Here is a 28,000-nt window from a genome sequence, read left to right on the forward strand (position 1 = left end):
TCTGACTGGGCCACTCCAGAAGGTGTATTTTCTTCTGCTGAAGCCGTTCTGTGCTTTGGGTCGTTGTCCTGTTGCTTCATCCATATCCTGTCACTTCAAACTCAATGCAAAATGTCTTGATAAACTTTGGAATTAATTTTTCTGTCAATTATAGCAACTCTTCCAGCGAAGCAGCCCCAAACCATTACTCCCCCTCCACCATACTTCACAGTTGGGATGAGGTTTTTATGTTGGTGAGCTGTGCCTTTTTTCCTCCACACATAGGACTGTGTGTTCCTTCCAAACAACTCAACTTTTGTTTTATCTTTTCCACAGAATATTTTGCCAGTAGTGTTGTGGAATGTCCAGCTCTTTTGCAGACTTCAGATGTGCAGCAATGTTTTTGTGGCACCAGTTGCTTCCTCCATGGTGTCCGTGGTGAACTCCATTCTTGTTTAGTGTTTTATGTATCATAGATTCGTCAACAGTGATGTTAGCATGTTCCAAAGACTTATGTAAGTCTTTAGCTGACACCGTAGGATTTTTCTTAAACTCATTGAGGATTCTGCTCTGTGCTCTTGCAGTCATCTTTGCAGGACAGCCACTCCTAGGGAGAGTAGCAACAGTGCTGAACTTTCTCCATTTCATCCACACTGATCAAGGCTTTTAGAGATACTTTTGCAACCCTTGCCAGCTTCATGCAAGCAAACAATTCTTAATCTTAGGTATTCTGAGAGCTCTTTTGTTCGAGGCATGATTCACATAAGGCAATGCTTCATGAGAATCAGAAGGAGCTTTATTGCCAAGTAGTGTTTAACACATACGAGTAATTTGTTTTGGTGAAAAGGTGCTACATGTAGACAAACATACAGTTGTTGACATAAATAAATGTAGAAATATATAAATATGGAATAGACAATGCAAGTTATACAAGAATATTAAAGAGAATAGAGAAAAATAAGACAACGATTTGCAGAATAAACAACTATTTGCAGAACATGTGCATTATTCTGGGTTTGTGTAGTGCAGACGTATTGCAACAAAATATATAAATTGACAATATAAAAATATACAACAAGGATTTAACAATTAATGACAAATGTGTGCAATATGCCAGGTTTGTGCATGATATAAAACAAATTTAAATTGCTGTGTGTTTTTTGTAAGGCAGGGCAGCTCTAACCAACACTTCCAATCTCGTCTCATTGATTGGACTCTAGGTTGGCTGACTCCTGACGCCAATTTGCTTTTGGAGGGTTTTCCACCCTGCATTGTGAATGTTTACACAGTGTGTTAAAAACATGAAAACATATTATAGTTTGTGTGGTATTACTTTAAGAAGACTGTTTGTCTATTTTTGTGACTTAGCTGAAGATCAGATCACATTTTATGACTGATTTATGCAGAAATCTAGTTAATTCCAAAGAGTTCACATACTTTTTCCTGTGACTGTATACCATTTCACTTCCATTGTTCATTGCCAATTCATCCTAGATGCCTTGGAGTTTTTTCTTCACCTGGACCTGTATCAGCCTACATGCTTGTTACCTGCCTGTAAGGTAATTTACGCTCACTGTCTGTGTGTGGATCCAATCCCTGTTGTCTGGAATAATAAACCCACCTCAGAATATATAGTTTAACACAATGTTCCCACCCATCTGATTTGTGCTGTGCTTATTTAATGCACTATGTTGCTTTGCTAGTGTCTTTGATAAACCAAATGTACACAACAGTGATATCTCACCGCGAGCTGGATTAGTTTTGGGTAAGCTCAAGCTTTCATTTTCAGTGGCCCAACAGGTAGGTATCCAACCAAATGTTAGTGAAAGTGTTGTTAGTAATGAGATATAAAAAAATAAAACAGACTTAGATTATTTATTTGATTTATTAATTAACAAAATACAAAGTGAGTAAAAAAAATCAAATATTAATACAAAATTAATATTTGGTGTGACCACCCTTTTCCTTCAAGACAGCATCATTAACAAAGTTTGTTACAGATTTGTTACATATTCAGTTTTGATTAGGATGAGCTTTACACAAACACAGTTTAACTTCAGCTTTAATTGTTTTTGTGACCATAGTCATCTATTTTAGGACTATCTGAACTACTAAATCATGTTGCACCACTAAAACTTGAGGAATGTCTTAGTACTTAAGTACTTAAAGTTACAATAATATCATGTTTAATCATTATTTCATGTAAAATTATGATCTTTGATAAGGTTTGTTGTAGGTGTAAGTTGGTAAATCATTATTACAGACTTTATAATCCTCCTTGACTATATGTCCTTTTTGTTGTTCTTTTTATCAAATTTCGAGTTATTATTCCTTATCACTCTCTTTTAGTCTAGCATGGTTTACTATTTTCAGCTTGACTGATTGACTAAAACAGCTGCTCATAGAGTCAATATATCTTTTTAAACTTCAGAGAGTTGCTGGGAAAATATTAGGTTGCTTGAAGCGATAGTGCAGTAATCCTATCACAGATTTTGAAACTGCGCTTGATAAACTCTCAAGCCTCCATCTGAGGAACGACATCACAGTTGGAAAATATTATAAAATGCCTCTCACTTCTGTAAGAAGATAAAAGTTTATCTGGGAGCATCCTAAACTTTATTTTCCTCACTGCCTCTCTATCTCAGCAGCGAGCCAAAGCCTTTCTTCTCTTGCTGTGGAGTTTCCGGAGGCCTTTTGTAGCAGCAACAGAGGCACGTGGTCTGGCTATGAATGTTTTTTCCGCTGATCTTTATTTTTATAAATCTAAGCTGATTCAACAGCAGAGGAGCTTTCTACAGGCCTGGGTTGCCAGGCTGGAGTGCAGCCACAGTTGGAGATCTTCCATATGGTTCCAGGTCACACTCAGCTGCCCACTTCCTCCTCTTACAGTCTCCTTGGACAGTAGCTGTCTGTCAATGAGCAAAAGGAAACAACCAGCCATGTGCGCCACGTAAATTATCACCAGCTTGTAGTGTGTGGGCTGTCTGAACACATTGGCAGATTTGGCCTGAGGCAATTTTTGATGCAATTAGCAGAAATAAAATGTTCACACTAATGTGGTGGAAAGAATTATTACAGCTCTGCCAAAAACAACTATCTAGATTTTTTAGTGGGTGACAGAGAAGAAACAGCACAAAAAAACTTACCAAACGAAAGGAGAAGCTGTCAAAAACAGAGCTTATTAAAAGATACTTCTTGTCAGTGTGTGTTTGTGTGTGTGTAAGAGTGTCATGGAGACAGCTCATATTCTATTATATGAAACCAATCTCCTACTCTACCTCCCGTCTATGTCAGTGATGGGCTTGTTACCCAAAACAGGTAAAATAGAACTCCTTTCTCTTTGCTCATTTCAGAAATAATTTTACTAACAAGTTACTTATTATTCTTTGTCTGTTTCATCTCTAAAATAGGCCATTTCAATCTTTTCTTGCTCTTAAAATCAGGATCAATCAGTTTTGTGTACTAGGCAGTTGCTCAAGGCCTCATAGCCACCAGGTGCTTCCAAACAAACTGATAATGTAAACTGTCTGTGGATTCCTCTATTCATTTTTGTCATAATTTTAGCCTAATCATTATTTTTTCACTAGAGCTACTAAGAGCTACAGTACCAAGCAGACACGAAACAGTGAGTTCTTTTTCCTGATGCTTGTCTTATCTTCATTACCGTTTGGCGAGCCACAGTCAGATGGCTTTGTTCCCCTTCATCCCCCCCCTACGGTGGGGCCTGGCTGTGGCCATGGGGGATGGTCCCAGGGGACCCTTCCTTGCCCCCGCTCCTGGATGAGATACACAGGATGCTGGAATAAATGAGTATTATGTGAAGGTATTATGTGCTTGAGGTAGGTGGATTTGGAATACAGTGTATACAATATGAAACTGTAACAATATGCCCAGCTCTGGAATAGAGAATGAGAAAATGATGAATAAATAATAGGTGGTACTCAGTAAACAGGTGGTTGATTAGAGACAGAGTTACTGGGTTATTGCACAGGAATTGTTCCTGACACTGTGAGTCAGAGTCAGCTGTTCATCAGAGTGATGGCTTGTGGAAAGAAATTGTTCCTGAGTCTGTTGGTTTTGGTGTACAGTGCTCTGTAGCGTCTACCAGAGGGTGTGTAAGTCGTTTTGGAGTCATTACTCCCAATTGGTTACCTGGGACGTCCATGATTGTGATGCTGAAAAGATTCCGCTGTTGTTCTGCACGAAGATAGCTCTGTCCGATACGGATTCACCCAAAAATTGTTCAGTCACCCTGTTCCACGCTCTCGGTCAGATGTAAGTAAAAAACTAGCCCACTATATACAACTGACTGCTAAAGCCACTCCCAAATCTCAACATCAGCTTTTAGAGGATAACACCGGACATCCCCTATACACAAATCTCCCTTTTCTCACATATCTTCACCCCCACTACCGCTATTAGAGAATAAGACCGGAGGATAAGACCGGACATGCCCAAATACAAACCCCCAATTCCCTTTTGTTGTTCAACTCTCAAAAAAAAATTAATTAATTTCTTTAATTATTTTTTTCACGTGCACGTCTGTTACGCGCACCTTGCACATTACGTGGGACGGTGCATTGCCAACCTTTATATACTACTAAGGACAGACTGGATGATGTGAGGTGGATCAGCAGGTCCTTAGGCAGGTTGAGCTTCCCGAGCTGGCACAGGAAGTACATTCTCTGCTGGGCCTTCTTGATGATGGTGTCTGTATTGGGCTCCCACTTTAGGTCCTGGGATCTGGTCGATGCCAGAAACCTGAAGGATTCCACAGCAGACACATGGCTATTTAGAATGGTGATGGGGGGCAGAGTGGGGGGGCTCCTCCAGAAGTCCACTATCATCTCTACAGTTTTGATTTGTTAAGCTGTAGGTTGTTCTGATGGCACCAGAGAGCCGGGTGATCAACCTTCCGTCTGTAGGCTGACTCATCACCGTCTTGTATGAGGCCAATGACCGTTGTCGTCAGCAAACTTCAGGAATTTGACAGATGGGCTCTCCTGAGGTGCTGTTGTTGGTGTAGAGGGAGAAGAGCAGGGGGGAGAGCACACACCCCTGGGGGACGCCAGTGCTAATAGTCCGGGTGCTGGGGAACATCAAATCCGGGATGATGGTGTTGAACGCCGAGCTGAAGTCCACAAACAGGATCCTTGCATATGTCCCCAGAGAGTTAATCCAGAGATGGAGGGTTTTTTGGGGACCTGGATGATTGTGGAGCGTTTGAAGCAGGAGGGAACTTCACACAGCTCCAGTGATCTTTTGAAGATCTGTATGAAGATGGGGGCCAGCTGGTCTGCACAGATATTCAGGCAGGATGGTGACACATCGTCTGTGCCAGGAGCCTTCCAGATCTTCTGCCCTTGGAAGAGCTGGTGCACATCCTCTCCACAGATCAGGAGTGCAGGTTAGGGGTCGGAGAGGGGAGGTATCAGCATGGCAGTGTGGGGAAGGGGAAGGTGATTGTTTGAAGTTGGAGTTGGAGCAGGGAAGAGGTGTGACTGTGGGCTTCTCAAACCTATAGTAAAAACCATTCAGCTCGTCAGCCAGTCGTTGAGTACCAGCAGTGTTGGGGGATGGTCTCTTGTAGTTAGTGAGTGTCTGCAGGCCTTTTCCACACTGACGCAAGATCACTGGCTGTGTGTTCTCTAGCTTTCCAGCATAGCTCCTCTTTGCTGCTTTGATCTCTTTAGTCTCAAAAACACTCCAGTCAGTACAGTCAAAGCAGGCCTGTAAATCCAGCTTTGACTCATTCTGCCTGTATGTCGGGATAAGATGAACCAGACATTGATCAGAGAGTCCCAAGGCTGCACGGGGAACAGAGCAATAGGCGTCCTTTAATATAGTGTAGCAGTAAATGAAAAGGTTTACAGTTTATGAATAAGGTATCTAAGTGAGGACTGCGTGATTTCTTCAACACTGTGATATCTGTGACCAACCTTTATTAATATAGAGACAGAGTCCGCCTCCCCTTGTTTTTCCCGTGAGCTCTGTTACGCAATCCGCACGGATGAGATTAAATCCCAGCAGGTAACGTGCGCTGTCCGGGATGTGCTCTGTGAGCCAGGATTCGATAAAACAGATGGCGGCAGATCTGCAAGTGCAAGCTAGTTCTGTTGAGGAGCAGCAGTTCATCCATTTTGTTGGCCCAAGAGCGGACATTCGCCAGGTGGATAGAAGGGAGCGCAGTGCGAAAACCCCGCTGTCTCAGTTTAACCAGTGCGCCGGCACGCTTCCCCCTTTGGCCTCTTCAGTAGATCCCATACAGAGCTGCTGCTCCTCCAACTAACTCCGGGAAAGTTCCAGGTTTGATAAAGAGCAGTGGGATGGTGTGAGCAGTTGAAAGTCCAATATTTAAGAGCTGTGGTAACATTTACCAGAGAGGGACGGCAGAATATATAAACAAAAACACAGAAAGCACTACGGAGCGCAATTTTTTACTTCCATGTTTCCATTGTTACGAAACACAGGACGTTTCTGTGTTTCTCCTTCCAGGGAGTCCAATACCAGTACAACAGATTTACTGGCCCCAGGCACCTTCTCACCTTCTACATATCTGTCGAGATGGCTCTGGAGCCACAACGCTGGCACGCTTTGTTCCCTAGTAAGTAACCTATGTGGAAGTGGGGCTAAAGTCAGCCTGCAGGACAGCTCAGCTCTCCCAGGAGAGAATAAGCGCCCTGATGAGCTGCTCTGCCGCGTCACACTGTAGGCCATGGTGACTGCTTTGTTGGTCATGCAGCTGTTTGGACTGATGTCAGCCGCTTACATGCTGGTCCCCCTGGGCCTCCTCCACACCCATCATACCCCTCCACACAGAGGGGCGGATTCATGTCAAGGGGGGGCCCTCCCCAAGATGGGTGGAGCCACCACCCTCATGTGGTCGCTTACATCTGGAGTGGGCTCGGAGAGGCAGAGGTGGTTCTATTCGCCTCACGAGAAAACGCTCAGTGCACCCTGTGGTTCTCACTGAGTTCTCAGGATGCCCCCCCCACCCTGGAACTTGACGCATTTGTGCACCTGCTGCTGTACACGTTCCCTCCGGTTCTGTTGTTTTCCTCGTTTTCAGGACCGCATGCAGAAAGCGTGCCTGTCGGCGATCCATGTAGCCCCGGGATGCACAATAGAAAATCCCGTGGACACTCTCTCCCAAGTGGGAGGGACAATCAGGAGCTATCCGCTACTGGGCCAGTACCTATGGGCCTGGCCACTGAGATGCAGCCCTTAGAAGACTAGGGTCTCTCACAGGATGTGGTACGCACCATCCAGGGAGCAAGACCTGCGTCCACTCTGTCTTTGTAGGTGACTGCAGCTCCGCTGTCCTGCGTCCTAACCCTGCCTTCATGCCCAAGAGTAAGTGCCTTCAGGTTGAGGGTATTAACTCTGACCGCTTCTTCCTTCTTCTCACAGGTCAGACGAAAAAGCTACGTCCCATCTCGTCTGTCCAGGGCATGCAATATCGTGTTATGTTGCATGCACGGCTGCCTGGCGACGTTCCCAGTGCCTGTTTGTCCACTAGAGAGATCAGTCTCTGGGTCGCCCTCTGTCGGGGCAACGCCTGTCTGATTGGCTGTGTGAAGCCTTAAAGCAGGTTTATCTGTCTGGTGATGTTCCCCCAGAAAGCATCAGAGGGCACTCCACGAGAGGTGTCTCCTCCTCCGTGGCATAACACGATGGGATGGCGGTGGATGACATATGCATGGCAGCCTCTTGGTCTTCCCCGTGCTCATTCGTCCATTTTTACCAGCGGGATGTCTCCCATTTCTCTATTACTCACTCACAGTGTTCTGTCTGAGTGACAGTCATCTGTGTGCGTGCTGTGCACCTCCCTCTCACCATGGCAATGGCCTGGGGAGAGCCCCTACTTGTGTTAGCCCTGCTCTGTCTGCAGCTGATTCTGTTACAGTTTGTAACCTTCATCTGCATTTTACACAGCTGCAGGGCTCCCTTCCCATCCCTAGCCTTATAACGCATGGAGACTATGTAGTATTCTCCCATGCTGCACCATTGGGCATGTGCAAGGCTGGGTGGGGACGATTGCTTTTATTTGCGTTGGCTCTGGGCAGATGTGTCTGTGCTTGGTGATACTGTATGGACCCAGTGAGGTGTTGACTCATCCTGTTTCGCCTCTAACCCACTAGCAATTTTCTTAGAGGGTGAAGCCTATATGAAATAGAATGACAGTTACGTATTGTTACTCCATATATGATACAATGAGTACAGGTGTAGCCCTCTAAGCTACGGGCCTCACTAGTTTCTCATTGCTGAACAAAAGGCATTCTGGGAGCCGATTGCCAGATCTCACAGCCATTTATACACAAGGTGAGACTGTGGTTGAGGCCCATCCCACTGGTGGGCATAGACAAAGCTCTTCAGTGCTACAGATGCGCACCAGAGATATTTAGATCAGAAGGGGGAAAGTAAGGAATACATGGGAGGTAGACAACACACGAGGAGAACAAGGTTTGGTGGTAGATAAGCATCCAATTTTGTAGTAATGATGTATGACTCATGAGCCATGAAAACACCTTAACATTGCTGCAGTCACACAGTGCTCACACTACAATTCTACCTCCTTTCAAACAGTCCGTTTTTGTAATAAGCCTGAAGGAAAACCTCTTCTAGATTTGTCTTTAGAGGACTTCTGCACACTAACTCTGGGTCTGTGTGACTTGCTAAAGATGTCTATATTGGGTCTGTGCAAGAACTGGCTGAGGCTGGATGTGGATAAACTGTGCATGGACTGACTGACGATCCAATATTATACTACTGTACTGACAAACGTTAAGGATAGCCCCTGTAAATTATAGATAAAAAGTACTTGCTAGACATTAATGCTATCAGCTCCATCTGGCCTATTCTGGCTCCCCCAGGTTTCCTTTAATACATTTTCAAATATACAGTAAAATACTCTTTATCTCATGACTTGACTGAATACGTGATTCTTCTTATTTATTTAGATGTGTGCATCCATATTACCCCTTCTGCCCTGTTTATTAACATTTTAATAGTACATTTTCAATGTCAATCCATTGTTTTCCATCTTGCATTAGTTCAGAGTTGTAACTTAACCATGACTGTGAAACAGATAATCACTGTCTTGTTTTAAAATAATGTGGAGCTGCAGTTTATCGACACTGTTGCCTGTCGGCATTTATCAAACATAATAAATAGTTCTATTTCACTCTAACATTGGTCAGGCACAACGTCTGTTAAGCAATCAAGACACAGACATACCAAGAAATGCACTGCCCAGCTGGGTTAGCAAGACAGACAGACTAGAGAGAGTGTCACTGCAGCTAGCACATTACCTTAACATTACTATTTGCTCACATCAGACTTTGAGAGGAGAAAAAACAAGTTTACCTGATTGCTGTTCCCACAATTCCTTTGGGAGTTTTGCGTGTATGCCCTCTGAGAATTACATGCATGTTCCTCGTGGGTCTATTCCAAGTAGGCTACGGTTTAAAAACGATATAACATTCTTTGTGTGGTTCATCAGTGGTTATAAATGATTTGAATGTCCCGTGAGGTGCACGCACAACTTTGCACAACACCGGCACAGCATGTGCTCTGTCTCTAACTCTGCAAGCACACACACACGTTACGCCCACACATGCACACTGACTGACTTTGGATTTATTCACGCATGTTAAAAATATTTATATAAAGCTTCTTTCTTTTCACATTTTTATAAATAGCCTTACATGTTGATATTTATATTGTAATAGGTAATGTATGTAAGGGTAATCCGAGGCGAAAGTAACACAGGACGAAAGTAACAAGGCGATTTTCTCAGAGCCCTGACTGCATTTGCAGTCCAAGCTGTGACAGCATCTTCAGCATGCAACCCTTGATGGAGCTGCCAAATATCGCATGATTTTGTCATCGTTTCCCACGGCTGTCTTCGGAAAACTTTCTGAAGCGATACTCTTTTTCGAATTACAAGTTGTGTCTCTCGTTTCATGTGTCACAGTAATGATTAATCGACAGGTTATTTAGTGCTTTAACACACCCTGAAGTTTGCCCTGTCAGAGTTTTTCAGTATAAAAATAAATCATGTTTATGTCAGAAGCTCCATGCTTATATTAAGTGAGCGGCTGATATTTATTTTGGTCTGTCTCCTAAGGAGGTCAGTGTTGTAGGTGTCAGTAAAAAGCACTCAAAATGCAGATCACTCATACTGTTCTTACTAAAACAATTTTAAATTAATTTCAAAATGTGAAATTTGTATAGGCCTATTCTGCAAATAGCTTTTTAATTTTTATCTTTCTAAATTATGTTTAATTTTTTCACTGTTTCTGAAACTGCTGCAACATGCAAATATCCCTAGTGCAGTATCAGTAAAGTCTTATTTTATTTTAATCATGTCAGGTTCATAAACAATGTCCATCTTACCATTTCCCCCCTGTTTTAGGTGCACACATTTGCATATTTTTCAGTGTTTCCACACAGGATCTTAAGAGACTATGGTGTGTGGGCGTCGGTCTGGGGGCATGCCCCCTAAGAAGAAAAAAATTCTAAATTAAAACCCTAAATAAGAATAGAAAGCATAATAAGTAACTTCCCTAACATTTTATTGTTGTTGTTTTACTTTTAATGGACATATGTAATATTTTGTATACTTTCTGTGAATATGATCCAATTAATCTTATTTCCATGCTGTACAGACACCTTATTTTGAAAACCGGGCGTTGTCACATGTGTATCCTCGCGCTAAAGTCATCAAGTCCGACCCAATTTGATAAATAATGATGTATGTGGTTCTCGTATCGTGTACCATGAAGACTTCATAGCCTCTCTCACTGACCTGCCTGTCAGCTCGCTCTGGGCCATTAGAGAGGTTTTAGCATAAAGGCGTTAATACGTGTGTACTCCAGATGTAGGCGTGGCTAGCTTATGCCGTCTCACAAACAAGTGACAGAAACAGGCCGTTAACGTTACCGTAGTTAACGTTACCTCAAAAGAAAAGTGGTTGTCTCGAGTCGGATGCCAGAGCGTGCGAGCTTACATCAGCGCCCACAAAACACAATGTTAGAGGTCTGAAACGTAATTATGAGATGTGTAAAACTATTTTCGGTTCATTTTGAGACTATGGCGGAGCAAATTAGACTATGGCGGGCCGCCACGGTCTCGTTAATTAATGGGAAACACTGTTTATATTATATATTTATAATATATCCTTAATATAATATGAAATATTCTAAACAACTCAAGTTTGGGCTGTCAGGTTACTTTTGAAACTGAATATTTAAAATAAAAATTTAATTAAATTAATTTTAAGATAAAGGACAAAAGATCTTTGCAGTTACACATTAACAAGGCCACAGTCATGTAACACAAAAAATCTAGCTTGTATTGTTGTGTTACTTTTGTCCCAGCTGACGGGGTCGAAAGTACCAATGTGCCACTTATGTTTAAAGTGAAATTATACAGAAGTCGTTCCACATTTGTACAAAATACCACCTGATATTGATAGACCACGCCTGTGAGTTAGTGACCACAAGACAAATATATCTCTGTCTGAAACATTATCTTTTAAAATCAGGTTTTACTGAAAAATGGTACTTTCGCTCCCGCTCTCCCCTATATGTTGTTACAAGTTGGCCCCTGCTTGTAACAGAAAGAGTAAGCACACACAAACGTATGCTTAATGGTTTTATTTTACCAAACTAAACATGAACACAAACTTTAAGGCAAACATGGAAATCAGTAAACAAATGTTTGGCCACCTATTGCTATACACCACTACATGATCTAAATACACTGCACACCCCTGCAACCTGGAAACCACTAGATTCATTAAACGTTGGAAGGTGGCAGGTGCATTTCGCAAACCAAATGACATAACTGTGTAAGAATACAACCCTGTAGGTCTAATAAAGGATGCCAGTAACGTTTAAGGAGATCAAATTTACTTACAAACTTGGCGGATGCAGCTTTATCCACGCAATCCTCCATCTGAAAGGGGAAAACTGTTTGGCTTGGTTATGGCATTCACTTTACGAAAGTCAGTAAAAGGTCTAAAAGTCTTATCTGGCTTACTGACTAACAGACATGGTGAGGCCCAGCTAGAATGTGAGGGTACTACAATGCCATTCTCTGACTAACTGCTCATGTTTTTCAAGAAGCGTTCTGTTGAAGTGCTGTTTTCTAGGTGCAGCATCTCCCACCTCAATGTCATGTTTTACAAGACGTGTTTATGAGGGACCATCTGAAAAAATGTTAGAGTATGACCTGATCAGAGAGCTCAACTTATTTAATCCAAACAGTGAAAAGTGTCCCAACAATAAAATCTGGTTTACCCAGAGACTTTCAAACGACCTTGCGTCATGCAGTCAGTGACGTCAAGTTCATCAACCTTGGCTTCTGGAAGATGAGAATTGGCTACTCCAAGAGAAACTACCACACAGCCACCGGTTTTACCCTGCTCCAGTTCCTGAACAAGAAGCATGAGAAAAGTAAGGCTTTATGAGGTTTCCTCCTATCTGGGATAGCTAGTACATAGTTCTTATCTTACACTTTCCGTAACACAGAATAGGGTCCCACAAATTTAGCCTGAAAAGGCAATGAAACCAAAGGCAGCGGGGCTAACACTTGATCACCAGGGCAAAGAATGAGCGTTTCTGTTCGTCTGTCATATGACCATGTTATTTTCTTTTGAGTAGACTCCAATTTTGTTCGGGACAATCTAGCTGCTTCAAAGCATCGTTGCTTGAAAATATTTACATAATCAAACAGGTTTTTAGGGGGATCAGGTAGATCCCAATCATCCTGTAGTACTGCTAGCGGGCCACGGACGTTGTGTCCAAAAACCAGATAATTTGGGCTGACAATCACAAGGTCGTCACAATGTATATTAATTTATTGGGAGAAAACCGGTAGTTCTATATAAACTCAAACATTGAACACTCCCATATAGCCAAAATAGCATGATTCTCATTACATAACGCTTCTGCAAAGATTAAACTGTGAGATTGACAGTTGAATCCGGCTCCTTCTATCGAAGCATTATTAAGAACTATTCAGGGTCACCCCTAGTGCCTATCGATTGAAGCAAATCAGAAAAGCGTCTTGGTGTAACAAAAGATTTTACTGTAAAAAAAATATGGCCTTATCATATGGAGAATGGAGTTTGATTTAACAGTCTGTCCACTCGAAATACCTCCGGGAACAGAGGGTATTTCAACGTTAATAATTCACATAAATTGAGCTGACCGTCCTTCTAATAAACTTATTGTTGCAGAGATAAGTGTTTTCACCAGACACTGCTGCCTCTTGCTTCATTGGCTCATTTCTTTCAGTCCCTGACAGCCAGCCTAACCTGTTCCCCAGGAGGCACACTACAGCCATGCTAACCTACTTTTTCAACAACTTCTGGAGTATAACAGTAATAATGATCCTATCCCAATTTCAACTGACATTTTGTGTCCACATTGTATTGCATACATTTCTGTATTCCTGATCTTTTGGGACAGACAAACCCATGTCCATCTCTCAGTCCTCCTTTCTCTTCAACCACCATCTCCTCCACTCGGAGACAGTTCATTACAGATGCAGCAGACTCAAATAGAGAGAAAAGCTGCTCTGATTGCCTCGATGCTGCCAGGCTCTTTTCATGCTCACCGTTCAATACTACTGGGAGGAACGCACACACACACACATACACATTATCCCTCCTATACTATAATGCCATCCCTAGCCGCCTTACCCTAACCATAACCCAATTGAAACCCTAAAGCCCGAAATGCACATTCATAGCAATTTGGGAACAATGTGGGGTTGAGTATCTTCCTCAAGGATACCTCAACATGCAGACGGTGGGACCCGGGGATCAAACCACCGAGTTTCTTGTAAGTGGACAACTGCTCTGCAACCTGAGCCACAGCCGCCAGGTTAGTGTGCATTCCACCCAGGATATAAGAACATGAAACACACACATACACACACACAATTGAATGCATTGTCTTGTGCTGAAAACTCCAAGCTTCACTTTACTCATCAGCCACAGAGAGAATGGGTCCTCTGAAATCAGTACATGCTCCTCTACTACTGAGTTGCATTGTGTTTGATTGAACATGACGCAACTCAGCAGAATGCAATGACAATAGGGACATATCCAAGGGCACTCAGTATTTTTGTTGATTACTTTGCAACAGCCTGGTGTCGGTTGCTCATTGTGTGATACAGGTACTTACATTACAACACTAGTAGTGTTTCCATCAACGTTTTTTAATGTGCATTTTAAAGTATCGCATTAGAAAAGCTTGATTGAAACGGCAAAATTGGAAACAAAAATCCTTACTTTCGCAAAAAGGTTTCTACGCTCGCTTGAGGTGGTTTGTCGAAAAAGAGTAAATGTGCTAAATGGGAGATGGAAACACTTTTTCCGAATAAGTTCTGACGTAGCGAACTTGTAACTCACGTTTGATCAGCTGTTTCTGCTGTCGGCGTCTTGCCCGGTTGTGCAGAGTTCTGCATGCCTGCCGAGAATTTCCTGCACCTCGCCGCTGGTAACGCTCATTTGTGCTGAGAAAAGAGGTGGATGCAAATCTCAGCAGGTAGCCTTCATCATCTGTTCTGCCAAATTATGCATTCACCTCTTAAAGGTCCTTTTCAGATACTTTGCTCTCCACACTGATCAAACAAGGTTATCGGCGCATATTTTTGCTTAATCTCAATGAATGCTACTACTACTGAGTGTAATAAAATATTAACGACTCTAAACGTTCATTGAATAATATACTTAGAATCATTTATCCCCATTGATGAACTCCACAAAGGATATTATAGCGTTTAAAAGCATTATTTGGAGGTGCATGCAAAACTCGGCATAACACTGGATATTCCCATAACGTGCGGAGACATGGCTGGTAGCAGTTACCCCGCTTGAAACACATTTCTGAGGACCTTTCTCCATTTTTCTAAGATCAGTGGCCATCAGGTTCATGGAACTGGTTTTGTTTCTGGTTTGGAACCCATTCGTCTTGTTTATTACAGCCATGTGTAACGTCAACTACTGACGTAACAACGCTTGCCGTAGCCTGGTGTATTCACTCCAAACCTGCTGATGGAAACACACATATTTCGCAATGTCTTTTTTTAAAAATAAAAGTCTATGCTGCATCCCGCCAATAGATTGCGATGTTTCCACACCCACTACGGTAGTTTTCCGACAAGTGGAGATGAGGAATGTATACAAACAATCCCTAAATGTCCAAGACAAGAAAAATTGATGCAGAAGGAAGGCACTTTCATGAATGGTGGGAAAGTGAATACATGTTTGTGCTTCAAGGTGAAAACCCGGTAGGCTAGGCCTATGTCTTTTGTGTCATGAGGCAGGGAGGTTAGTTAAGGCTCGTGCAGACTACACGACTTTCAGCATCGGCCGATGGCCGTCCCGTTCACACTACACAACTTGTAGTGAAATGTGTTTTGCTGTGAAAAAGTAGCTGCCTGCTCTGCCAGCTGCCTGCTCTCATTGGCTGGATGTGGATGTCGAGTCCGCCGACTCTTCCAGATATTTGGCATGCTAGATATCTGGCAGACGTCGGTGATGTGAACCGTTTTGAAGCGTTGTTCAGTAATGATTTGGCTGATTTACTCCCAATCACAGCCTGACGGTCGCCGAATACATAATCAAATAAAGAGACAGTTATTTAACAATATGTTATGGAGTAGTTACGTTTATACAGTCTTACAGTTGCAACTGGCCCTTTTGAGGGTAACCGTAATGCTTATGTGGCCCTTGGTGAAAATGAGTTTGACACCCCTGGTGTAAAACATCTTATCCGTTGTATTTAGGGATTCAATCAGATACATTTGTTTGGAGATTGCATTAAAGGGGTAGTTGAAGAAATATTTAATTTGCTTTCTTCCTGAGAGTGAGAGAAAATCAACATCATCATGCCTGTGCGTTTAATATTGGGCTGGAGTCCTGATATTTTTAGCCTAGCTTAGCATAACGTCTGAAGACAGGGGGAGCCAACTAGCCTGGCACAGTCTTTTAAGAATAAAACTTTTGAAATGGCATCATCAGAGGTAACAAAGAAATGCTTTCCACTCTCAGGTCAAAGTGAGAGAGATGTATAGAGATATATCAACGTGGTATCACACAAGCCTTTGGTCATGGTTACACATACTTTATGGTAAAATCTCAAGAAATGCCTCTGTACACACACGGATAGACCTGCAGCCAATAAGATCAACGCAACGTGTGATATCTGAGCAACACAGACAAGTTAGGTCAGTGCATGTCTGCTTTCAAGTAGGAAAGAAATGTCTCCCTGGTCACGCACAATCTCAAATTACAGCTAAACAGTAGACTAAAATGTGTTTCTGAAAACGTCTTGAACTCCACCTCCAGCAGAAACAAAATCTCAAACACATACTGGTCCAACAACATTCAGCAAACAAAACCCCACATCACTTCAAACCAGCCTACTTACCATATATCCCGAACAGACACTCTGGCATAGAGACCCCCATTGGTGTATGTGATATCCTGCATCTGCTGTGGTAAACTATATGTAGGAGAAACAGCGAATGAATGCATTTCAAATCACACAACACCAGTATATGATCAGAACCGGCCAGGTTTCCACAGTCCTCTACACCCATTTCCAAAACCACTGTGTGGAAAATATGCAATTCCAGGGCGTGGAGAGCAACGTCTATCGGGGACTACTCTCTCTGTGAACATTATGTTAACATTTGCAAGGTTTTACTTAGAGTGAGAGGTGAACATGATCCGCTATCTTTTAGATGTTTATTTCATGTTCCCTTGCAGATAGATATAAAGATGCAGACAATTTTGCACTTGTCTGAGGGAGAAATTTTGGTGTATTGATTAAGTTCTTTTTCTGACCACATTCTGACATCATTGAGTTGCATGTACAATGGACAATTGAAATAGTCCGACAAGTACAGCCACAGAGAGTGAGGGAGAGAGAGAGAGAGAGAGAGAGAGAGAGAGAGAGAGAGCAATTAGACAACAGGCATCATATCGTCAATGTTTCAGTAATAGCTCATGACTATGAAAACCACTTCAGTGACAGCAACACAGAATATTGTAGTACATGTTTGTAAAGTGCACTTCACAGTCCAGCATTCTTCCAGTTTATTTTTTTTTTTACATAGGAAACACAACAGCATCTTTAATTATTTATTATTTTGACCTTATAACTACCTTCTGCTTCTTTTTTAAATTATTTTTCAGTGGGGGGAAAGAGTCTTGCATCATGTTTGTGACCTCTGTGGTAGCAGATTAAGTGGTACTGTTTTACCTTTGTCACTTTTGTAGCTTTTACAAGTCTTCTCTTGACAGTGTCTAAATGGTAATAATGAAGTGATTGGGTGCTTTCTAATATTGCTTTACCAATTCCTTGTGTTTTTGGCTGGCAGCATGACACACTAGTGCATTTTGTTAATTTTGCAAATTTGTAATTCTTCTTGAGAAGAAGGGAGAAAAACAACAACACCAACTTAAAATAACTAATAAATTGACCATCATACTTAGTTCAGTCTAGTTATTAGTTTAACATTTTGGGAAAAGAACTTATTTGCTTTCTTTAAAAACCTGGAAATTAAAAGATCAATCTTGTATCAATCTATTTTCATACTGTATGTGTTACAGAACAGAAGTGTTCAGAACTGGCATCAGGATGTGGTGAGGAAAGCAGACTGTAACAGTTTATCCATCCGCCTAGTTCTTCTGTGCATCTACATGTACAGCACAAGTTGCCAGATACGTCAGTGAGCACAGATTTTGGTTTTAGTCTGTACAGACACAGCGCTACCAAACCTGGCAACTGCAATGTGACAACAAGACTCAGAGGCACTGTACTGTCATTCCTCCCTGGCTGTTGTTCGCCAAAAAAATAGTGAAATAGTTCCCCTAAAATCACAGACTTTTAAAAACAGATTATACAGTATTTACAAATTCACAAAATACCAAGTGAATGAACAGTAAAAAATTCTTAATCAAATCATTATTTTTGTTGGGACCAGCCTTTGCCTTCAAAACACCATCTATTCTTTTAGGTACACATGCACAAAGTCAGGGATTTGGTAGGCATATCATCAGGTGTTTAATTAAACAATTATACTTAACAGGTGTTAATGATCACCAATTCAATATTTAGGTAGAAACAGAAAACAGCTGTATAGGAGGAATACAACTGGGTGAGGAACAGCCAAACTTAGCTAACAAGGTGAGGTTGCTGAAGTCATACACCATGGCAAGACTGAGCACAGCAACAAGACACGAGGTAGTTTCTGTAAAATTTCAATTAATAGCCCCGTTGAGTCCTAAATAGCCGCCTATCCCGTTTACTGGCCTGGAGTGGGAACACCACTGGTCTGGTTTTTATACTTCTTTGGATATATAAAACCTCTTAATGTCCACCGTGTCGCCTGCTTGAGCTAGTTCTAAGCTGCTTAGATCACACATACAAAAATATATTTTTAAACTTTGTCAATATGGACCTTGTGCACGTTGTTAGATCAGTTAGATTTGCCACAAATTAATCGCTCAGTTTATTTTATGGAAATGATCCCCAAAGTTTAATTCACTCAGATTTCCTAAAGGCGAGAGGAAAAAAGAGTGCTGACTGCGCAAAAACTTATTTTTTATATTTTGTGGTTGTTTTGATGACCACTTTTACTTCTACTTGAGTACTTGTTTTTGCAGTACAATTTTTGCCTATACTCTACCCTCCTCGTACACTAGAACTGGTCCTGGAAGTGATGGAATGGCCCTACAGAGGCCTGATCTTAACTTAGCACTATCTAATCAAAATCTAATCTGTTTACGAAGTAATATAATTAAAACAATGTTTATTTTTGCTTGTGGATTTAATTTATTGTCTCATGTGTTTTTCCTGCTCTCTGCTTTCCTCATTGCTTCAAAACATAACAAAACAAAAACCACAAAGGAAGTGACAGCTTTTTGGAACCATTTCTGACAAATATACTCCTTGCAGGTACTTGTTTTGTACTATTATTTATGGGCAGCAGGCAGTATGGTCTTCCAGTATGCTGCTGTCACTGCTGGATCAAAAGATCGTGATGCAACAGTGAGCAAACAGGTCTGCCCCCCTCCACAATCTTGATCCAGTGGGAATACGACAAGCCTCTCTCTGTTTGGTCCCTTGAGGTATGCCAGGGCTCTTTCACTGTGAAGCCAGGAGAACATTTAACAAGTAAATATGGGAAAGGGCTCTGTGTTGAGGATCAGTGGGGCTGTAGGCGCCACTGCTGGGTGTTTTGGCAGCTGTCAACAGAGCAGCGGTGGCAGGAAGTCTTTAAGTTTCTGTCCATGACAGCAACCCGCTGCTCTGGCTCGTTCCAGAACTGGTACACTGTAGGGAGGAGGAGGATTTCTGAGTACAGTAGTAGTGGGTGTTTGATCCTCTTTTCACCAGACATTAACATTCACTGTACATATTGTACATGTGTCAAATCTGCATAGTATTAACATGTGGTTTACCCGGATTACAAGAAGTGTTGACATTAAAATGATTCTCTAGCATATGCATAAAAATTGATTTATTTCTCTTGTATATCCTGTTGAAAGTGACAATGACCTCAGCTAAACATCAAGTTCAAAAATACCATTGCACACTCTTGAGAGATTGTACATGGCTGGCATATCTGGAGCTCCCATTAGTCGATCCTCACAAATTGCATAAAGTAAGTCTGAATTCCTCTACACATCCCCAATGTCTATTTAATTTGATTTGTGTGTGTGTGTGTGTGTGTGTGTGTGTGTGTGTGTGTGTGCGCATGCGTGCGTGCGTGCCAAACACAGGAGTTACCAACCTGTAGATCTTTAGTGAGTTCCAAGTCCATCACAAAGCATTTTAGTTAAAAGGTAATTTTCACATTGCTCTGCTAGATCTATACTAAGACAGTATCTGCTGTCTAGAGATATATGATTTAAAATAACTCTGCATGGATTAATAATTTGTCTAATATGGTTTTTCCAAAATAAACCTTAAAAACTCTTTGTGTTTGGATTAATATATTTAACTGCTGGACACAAGGTGTCCATTCTCAGTGTATGTGTAGAGGCGTCATGTTTCCACATCGCACTTGTGTAAGATGCATACTGCACTAAAATTGTTTCCAAACTAGGTGTGATCCTGATATGTCCTGTATGTTAATGTGATTCAAGGTGATCACAGACAGACTTTCCCTCTTCAGCAGATGCATGTGAAAATAAACTCTTTCATTCTACACAGTGAATCCAAAACATCTATGTAAAGGAACAATAAGTAAAACACATTTGGATTGGAGGGAGACTTAAGTTACTGCATATTCAAAGGGACCACTTCCTGCTGATCTTGTTTCACATTAAAAGCTTTGGATAGGTGAATCACATGGAGGCTTTTATTGTTAAGCAATGCTAAGTTAAGGAAATGCATTGTAGGCCCAGTTTTCACTGAGGTTAGCACCGACTGCTACGTTTCATTATAATAACTTTTTCAGTGGTTCAGTTTTCAGTGAAGAATGGTGAAAGAAGGTACAAGGTTGTTTATTAGTCATTATACAGCACAAGGCTGCATAACGAAACAAATTTGAAGTTCCTTCATGCTACACACACAACATATAATTAAGTGTAGGCCTATATTAAAATATGATAACATATAAAATAAAACAATATATATAGTTATTTATATACATATTCATAGTTTTCAGTCACTGGAGGGTAAAACAACAGACCAACACCGCGACTCCCCCGTACAGGCGCCGCAAAAGCATGAAAATTTTATTTGGACAACTTAAGAAAAAGAAAGATATGAACACAAACTGTGTTAGGCATATCCGATCCATATAACGTTACAGCATCCGCTGCCACATTTCTACCATTAAAAACCTCCAGGTCCCTGCCGCCGCTCGACTGTGGTAATGTTTACTTTGACCTTCTGGGGAGTCCCTCACCTAACACTGCCCTGGCTTGTCTCCTACCTCGATTAGTAAATCCGAAAGCACAACAACCATCCAGCATTTTGGCAACGCAAAAAGTAACAAACTCAAAGTAACAGTGTATCACTTGCTTATTGGTTGGCAGGCAGCGGAAAATAACGTCTTTTTTCCGTCCAAGGGAGCGTTTTCCTTGGAATGTGACGTCACGTGAAAACTATGAATATTAGGGCTGACAGAGGATTTACATAGTCGAATCAGAATTGTCAAATCTTGCCTATAGTCGACAGTTGAATCATGTAGGCCGGTGTGTTTCTGCTATGGTTTGTGCTCTGCGATTGCTAGTGGGGGTCGGGGTTACATACGGTAGCTCCGCTTTAATCTTGAGAAGCTGCAGAGCTGCAGACTATTCATTAGCCACTGTAATTTAAAATGCATTTCCAGCTAAACTGAGGCTTATTGTTGACCCTTTTCTCTCTGCTCACCTGCCATTCACCGTTGTTGTGCCAAGTTTTGCGTGCATGCCGTGTGGCCGACGGCTAAACGCACGTCACGGTTGCTCGTGGGTCTATTTCACATATTATTTTAAACTTATATATTCTTTGTGTGGTTCATCAACGGTGATAAAGGCACAACACTGGTGAAGGTGGGGCTCCGTCTCAACAGCTCGAATTCGAAAGCATCGAATCTTCGACTATTTGGGATCAGCCCTAATGAATATACATACATGTTTACACCCCGAACATTCCACAGGGCATTTTTTTAATTTGCATCTTGGGTGAAAACAGCAGCAACCTGTCTGTCAAAAAATTGCTCCACTGCAAAACTTATTTGCTGATACCTGCTGTATATTATTACTTCTAACGTACGTATTCAATGTAGTGATGAGCGTCTACACTGCCTGAATGCTACAAGAAGAAGAAGAAGAAGAAGAAGAAGAAGAATTTAGTGATGAAACGAGACCTGTAGTGCTGTTTGTCCATTTTAAGCTTCTGTAGAAACATGACTTCCATAAGGGGGACCCGCTATGTAGGTAGAAATGTCTCATTCTAAGGTAATAAAAACATAACAATTCAGTATGTAAGTTCTTTATACACCACTGAAAGCATAGTTATGGATCTCATATTGCATTTCTGTCAATGGATCCTCAGAAATATTACACACTGGACCTTTAAATGTTGTACAATACAGTGACCACAAATACTACCTTAAATATAAAAAAATCTTTTTTGTTGTATTTTTTGTGGATTTCATTTTAATAATACTGTGGCTCGGGGTAGAACGGCGTCAGAAGGTTGGCGATTCGATCCCCGGCTCAAAACTTTCCACAACTATAAAATGAAAAACTAAAATTCTCATAGTAGACCTAAAAATACAAAGGCAGGAGACTGCATCCAAATGATCCTTTCCTCTAAAGGATAGTGAGCATGTCAGAAACCTGGGTGTCATTATTGCTGCCAATCTAAACTTCCAGCATCACATCACCACTATTACAAAGACAGCTTTCTACCATTTAAAAAACATGGGCAGAACGAGAGAGCAGAAGACAGAGAACACACAATAGTAAAATTAATAATAGTAATATTAATGATAGCAGTAGTAGTAATAATAGGACCATAATAATAATTTTAGCAGTGGGAGTCAAGGAGGAACATGGGTGGCCCACAACCACAGATCCAGACTCTACAGCTCTGGAGGCAGAAACACCAACAGAGAGCAACTTTATCTTACAATGAAATGCAATGCACAATGCAGTGAAAATGTGCAATTGGCAGAAACCAAGGAATATGTAGTATTTTAGCAGAATATAAAAAAATATTAAGTAATTGGGGATTGCAAAATTAGACGACATTACCAGTGTATGAAGAATATGACACCACTTACCAGAATAAGATTAATATAGTAATTAGCCAAAAGGAATGAATGTGCTGTATTTAGCAGAATATCAATGAAAATAGCAATAAACTAAATGCAATGAGTGAGTGATTAGCAGAATACAGTGATTATGTAGAATTTAGCAATCGAATAGGCCTAGAACTACGGGGGAGCCAGGGGGAGCTTAGCTCCCCTAAAAGCATGATTTGTGATATTTTGGGGGCTCTCTAAAATATTGACAGCATGTTTTAATGACATTAATCTCTATATTTCTGTATCATCATGGATTATGCGGAGCGTCAGACTTTATCCAGCCAGAAGGAACTATCACCCACCGTACGCAGTGGGCCAGTCGCTCCCTGATCTCCTGTCCCTGGTCCGCCCCACTGCCTCTCCGGTACGGGTTGTGTTGCTAGTACGACCAACGCGCTGTGAACGGTTTGTGATCGTTCCCTCTAGTTGGATGAACATTATGCATGATCCACGCACTACTGCAGCTGGGGGCTCTCCGCAGTGCAATGCAACTTTCTAAATTCTTCCCTCTCATGGATAATAAGACAAACATGCCTGATACGTTCACTGTCAGCCCCAGGCCTACATGCTTGTAGCTATTAATGACTGAGCAGTAAGAAATGTTCCCCAAAAGTTATGGTATAGTTTTTCTTGCGTACCGGAACTTCTCACAAGCTTCTGGTGCTCGTCTCTGCCCTCTCCATATCAGGTTTTCTGGGCACTATGAAATGCTCATGTGTTCCTCGACGAGGACAGAAGAGGGAGAAGAATTCTCTGGTGCCTTTCATGCAGCCGTGTGCTGAAACAAGCTTGTCAATGTCACTTTTCGTGAATGTAAATGGAGACCTGGCACCTATTTCTTTACCACTTCAAGCACTGCATAGATGTGATAATTTGGGACTATTTAAAACACAATTGTTTTATTTCCTTCGGTCATAACATTATGCTAATTATATTGTTAAACTCTCCTGTGGCTGTCTTGTAATATACAACAAAAACTGATTATGGACACACCATCACTAAAACATGATGCTTAATAAATTAGTGACAATCTAACCCAGCAGAAATCCATCCAAGATTTTCTTGTCTCTACTGTATTGTGTTTGACTGACTGAGGAGAGCAGGAACAGAGACGGGGGTGGGCGTTACAGGTATTTGTCAGATCGATGGCTCATCACTGTCACCTGCCAGAGAGCATGATAGGATTGTCTTGTGAGTGGAGGAAAGAGTGTGTATTTGTACAGCAATCAACAGGAGGTTCAATTATGTGAGAAAATAGGGTGACCGGATGTCCCGAAAAAATTAAGAGCAGTTGTCCTGACGGCTGTCCGGTTTCTCCCCGAAAATTAGACTTAACATGGGTTTTGTTTATAGCCTAATTAATCATTAAATACTGATTGTTGTGTAGTTCTCAAGCTCCAGCAGGGGCTGCAGGTTATCTGTACATTGTGTCAACAGCGTCTTAGTGGTTAGTGGAAGTTACAGTCGCGAAGACAGGGAAAGTGTAGCTTCAGGCAGCGACGGCGGAGAGATCTTCAATTCAATTTAATTTATAGCGCCAAATCACAACAACAATTATCTCATAGCGCTCATAAAAGAGACTAGACCACACTGTGTGATATTATTTACAGAGACAGAAGTACAGTATGTGAGTAAGTATTACATGAATATGTGAATGAGCATCTCAGTTTGTTTTGCAGTTCATTCCAGCAGGTGCATAGTACCAGAAACTGGTCTTCCCCAGTTCAGAGCTGGTGTGAGGAACATTTATAGCTAACCCATTCTTTGACATGGTGTCACGGTTTGAACTCAACTAATGATGTTAAATATCTTGGAAATTAAGATGTAATGGCGGTATAAATACAATAACTGACTAGATTTGGATAAGTGCCATTTACTCAACAACATTTAAAAAGTACGTTTTTCATGGGCCCCTTGTGGCGCAGACACGGGGTTCCAATTTCTGCCTGTTATACCTAATCAGCTCAGCAAAACCATCATTTGTTATCTTGAGATAATAAGATACTTAAATTGATTCTGTAAATCACTGGATTTTAAAATTGAACAACTTTGGCAGCTCTCCCTGCATTTGATGACCATTGTGGAGCTTCCAAAACCAAAGAAATATATTTAATTGACATTTCCCCCAAAATGGAAATGGACTGAGCATAAATGTAACTGGGTCGTTTTTAGTCCAAGTAAGAAAATCGGTTCAGACATGTAAATGACTAATCTGCTACTTGAGAACTTGGGAACCCACAAAACAAACAGCACAACAGCAGGAGTTACTCTCCTACAGTGTTTCATGAGTTCCCCTCTTACTGAATGTACAGATTGATTAGCATGGCGTTGACTTTCATTTCGTCTCTGTTTCTCTTGTCTCTGTTTTTCCTCCAGTTTGGTCGGACAGAAGTTATTGACAACACACTGAACCCTGACTTTGTGAGGAAGTTTGTCCTTGATTTCTTCTTTGAAGAGAAGCAGAACCTACGCTTTGATGTGTAAGTGGGAACATCTCCACCTTTTCCCTCTACAGCACTGCTGGGGTGGGGGGTGGGGGGGGCTGATAAATAAATTGCATTAAATGCTAATGTATACACTAGTATAACAACATCACAGAGCCCTGATGTCCAAACCAGTAATAAATTCCACAGACGTCCTTTGCAGCCTGAGCATACAGGTTCTACCCCTTTGGGGTTTGAACCCTAATAATAAACCAGCACAAACTCAATAGAGTCTAAATATAGAACCGCCTTCCTCTATGTAGCCTCACCAGAATGAACGAGAAAATAGGACATAACTACATAAAATACATAAAATAAAGTATATGGACACCATGGAAAGTATTATTGAGCCACATAAATCAAATTGTTTGATACTTCTTAAAGAATCAGCAGTAAAATAAACACAGCAAAAGACACATGCTACATTGCAAGCAATATCATCTTCAACAATTAAATTTGTTGTTGTACTCATCAGACATAAGGTCATGGATGCAACAGAACTTTCTCAAACTCAACTTCAATAAATCTGAAATCCTCATCATCAGCTCAGATTCCTTCACCCGCTCCACCCAGACCTTTTCACTTAGCATCATTGGCTTCATCAACACCACCAGGTCTAAGCTCCGGACCTTGGGTGACAGGGCCTTTTGAGTTGCAAACACCCGGCCATCATTCAAGCACATCTCTTTCTAACCTCTTTCTCACCCCTTCCCTCCATTTTACACTTCAATTTTTAACTGACTACCTTATACATGTTCTTCCCTCCCTTTCTTTCCATCCCCTCCATTTTATGATTCCTTTTAAAATAACTACTTGTATTTTATTTACTTTTACATGTACTAATTTAATTATTTTAATTAATTATTTTTATTATTATTAATGCTGTTACCTACTCAATCTGCTCTAGATTCAACTTTTCTAGTAGTCTAGTAGTAGTTTTCTAGTAGTCCCACAATTACTTGCAAAGTAACCATATGTACAGAGCACCTCCGCTTTTAATGTTGGTGTAGATCCAAAGGCTTTCCAGAGGTCGCTTAGCTTAGAGTTGCAGGGGTTAACGTTGTTAGTGCAGAGTGGGTCACGCTGGGGCCCGACCTTGGTGATGCTCTCGATGTGAATACAGATCAGATCTGGGTAATGGCAGGCATTTGCTGCTGGCTTTTTACCGCGCTGCACAATTTGCATTAATGTTTTTTTGGGTTCCGTGTTGGTTTTTTGTACCCTGATTCCATAACTCTGTTACATGTAATCTGTTACTCCCCAACCATGGCAATATCTTTGGTGTGTTTGATTTAGGTAGTGCATTGAATGAATGAATAATAAGTAGATGCAAACCTTTTTCTTTTTCCCCCATACCAACCTGGCACTTGATAAGTGAACGTATTCAATATGGATGTTTTCCAGAGTGTCCCCTCTGTGGACATGGAGCTTTGCCCTCCTGCGGCCGCAGACACATCACTTCTTCTCTGCTGGAGCGGCTGATTTGATATCTTGTGTTCCATTCTCATACAATTTACTATGTAATGGATGTGACTTGAAATGTACAATGTTTGGCATAAAAAGTATTAAAGTAAAATAGTACTCAAAAAAAGAGAAGTACACAAAAAGATTTTGTTACAGTAACAAGAATAATGAGAGGCTAATAAATGTGATTATTAAGGGTTTATTTTGTGGATTTATAAAAGCAAACTGAAGAGATGCCAATATGTACAAAGTCCAAAACAACAAATCTTAAGGATATACTCTTCTGTGTTTCTCTCAACATATCTACTAATCTCATCAGTTGCTAAAAGGGGTCTGATCTGTCGGCCCAATGAGCGATATCAGCGCATTTTTTATAGCTTAGGGTTGGATCTGGAATTGGTCTGGAATCCCAACTATGTACTGTACTACATATTTTACTGAAACCAAAACTTTATATAATTTCCTACACAGAAGCCCATATGATGGAAAACTATACTACATGTAAGTAAATGGTGTATCCAGATTAGTCTCCACTGTGATGTTCTGGATAAAGAAATACTGTAGTTCACAGCCATAATCAAACAATTTCTGTTATGATATTGATATTGTTATGAACACATAATAAATCTGACAAGTCACTATTGTAACAGTGACCAGACCAGCTGATCCCAGAGCTGCGTGGGGGTAAATGCTTCACTGCGGTTATCAGGTGGGCACCCTCTTACTTTGGTGTTCCGTTGATAGTCTCATGACAAATCCAGATGGCTCAACAGTGACACTTGGTGTTCCAGGTGCACCTCCCTCTGCGTTTACCGCACCTGTGATGGTAATCTTGCCACCCAGTTCTTGTACTTTCTTTTTAGCCAGAGCCAGTTGCTGCTACACTCTGCGGCCTTTGCCTGTGACTTGACAGCCTGCCGGTGAGCCTGTCTCACGACTCCCATCCCTTTCAGCAGCCCAGTGGCTGACATGGCCAAGACACCCCTGCAGCTCACCTGTCTGTACAGGCAGAACAGAGGCGCTCCCTGGGGAGCTTTTGTTCTGCTTCAGTTGCTAGATCGGAGTACTTTAGCTTTTTGCATTTACATTTCACCAACTGCATCCTTCCATGGCACTGTCAGTTCTATGATGAACAGGCCCTATTGTATGACAGACCACAGGATCAGATCCAGCCTGAGACTGGTTGTAATGTATCTGGTGGAAAGGTAAAATTCTGGTCTAGACTGACCTTAATCTTCTAA

At 41.4% G+C, this 28,000-nt stretch overlaps 1 protein-coding gene across 1 annotated transcript in view; it reads left to right on the forward strand.

Annotated features, from left to right (window-relative positions):
* The window catches only part of cpne9 (copine family member IX), a 203,475-nt gene that overhangs the window by 41,194 nt on the left and 134,281 nt on the right, over nucleotides 1–28,000 (forward strand). The window contains exon 4 of the mRNA XM_038696360.1: nucleotides 25,189–25,292. Coding sequence (XP_038552288.1) covers nucleotides 25,189–25,292 — 104 coding nt within the window. The remainder of the gene's footprint in view (nucleotides 1–25,188; nucleotides 25,293–28,000) is intronic.

This window comes from Micropterus salmoides, unplaced genomic scaffold (genome assembly GCF_014851395.1).
Source record: "Micropterus salmoides isolate LMB-PRFRI ecotype aquatic unplaced genomic scaffold, ASM1485139v1 Ms_hic_scaffold_4, whole genome shotgun sequence".
Lineage (NCBI taxonomy): Eukaryota > Metazoa > Chordata > Actinopteri > Centrarchiformes > Centrarchidae > Micropterus > Micropterus salmoides.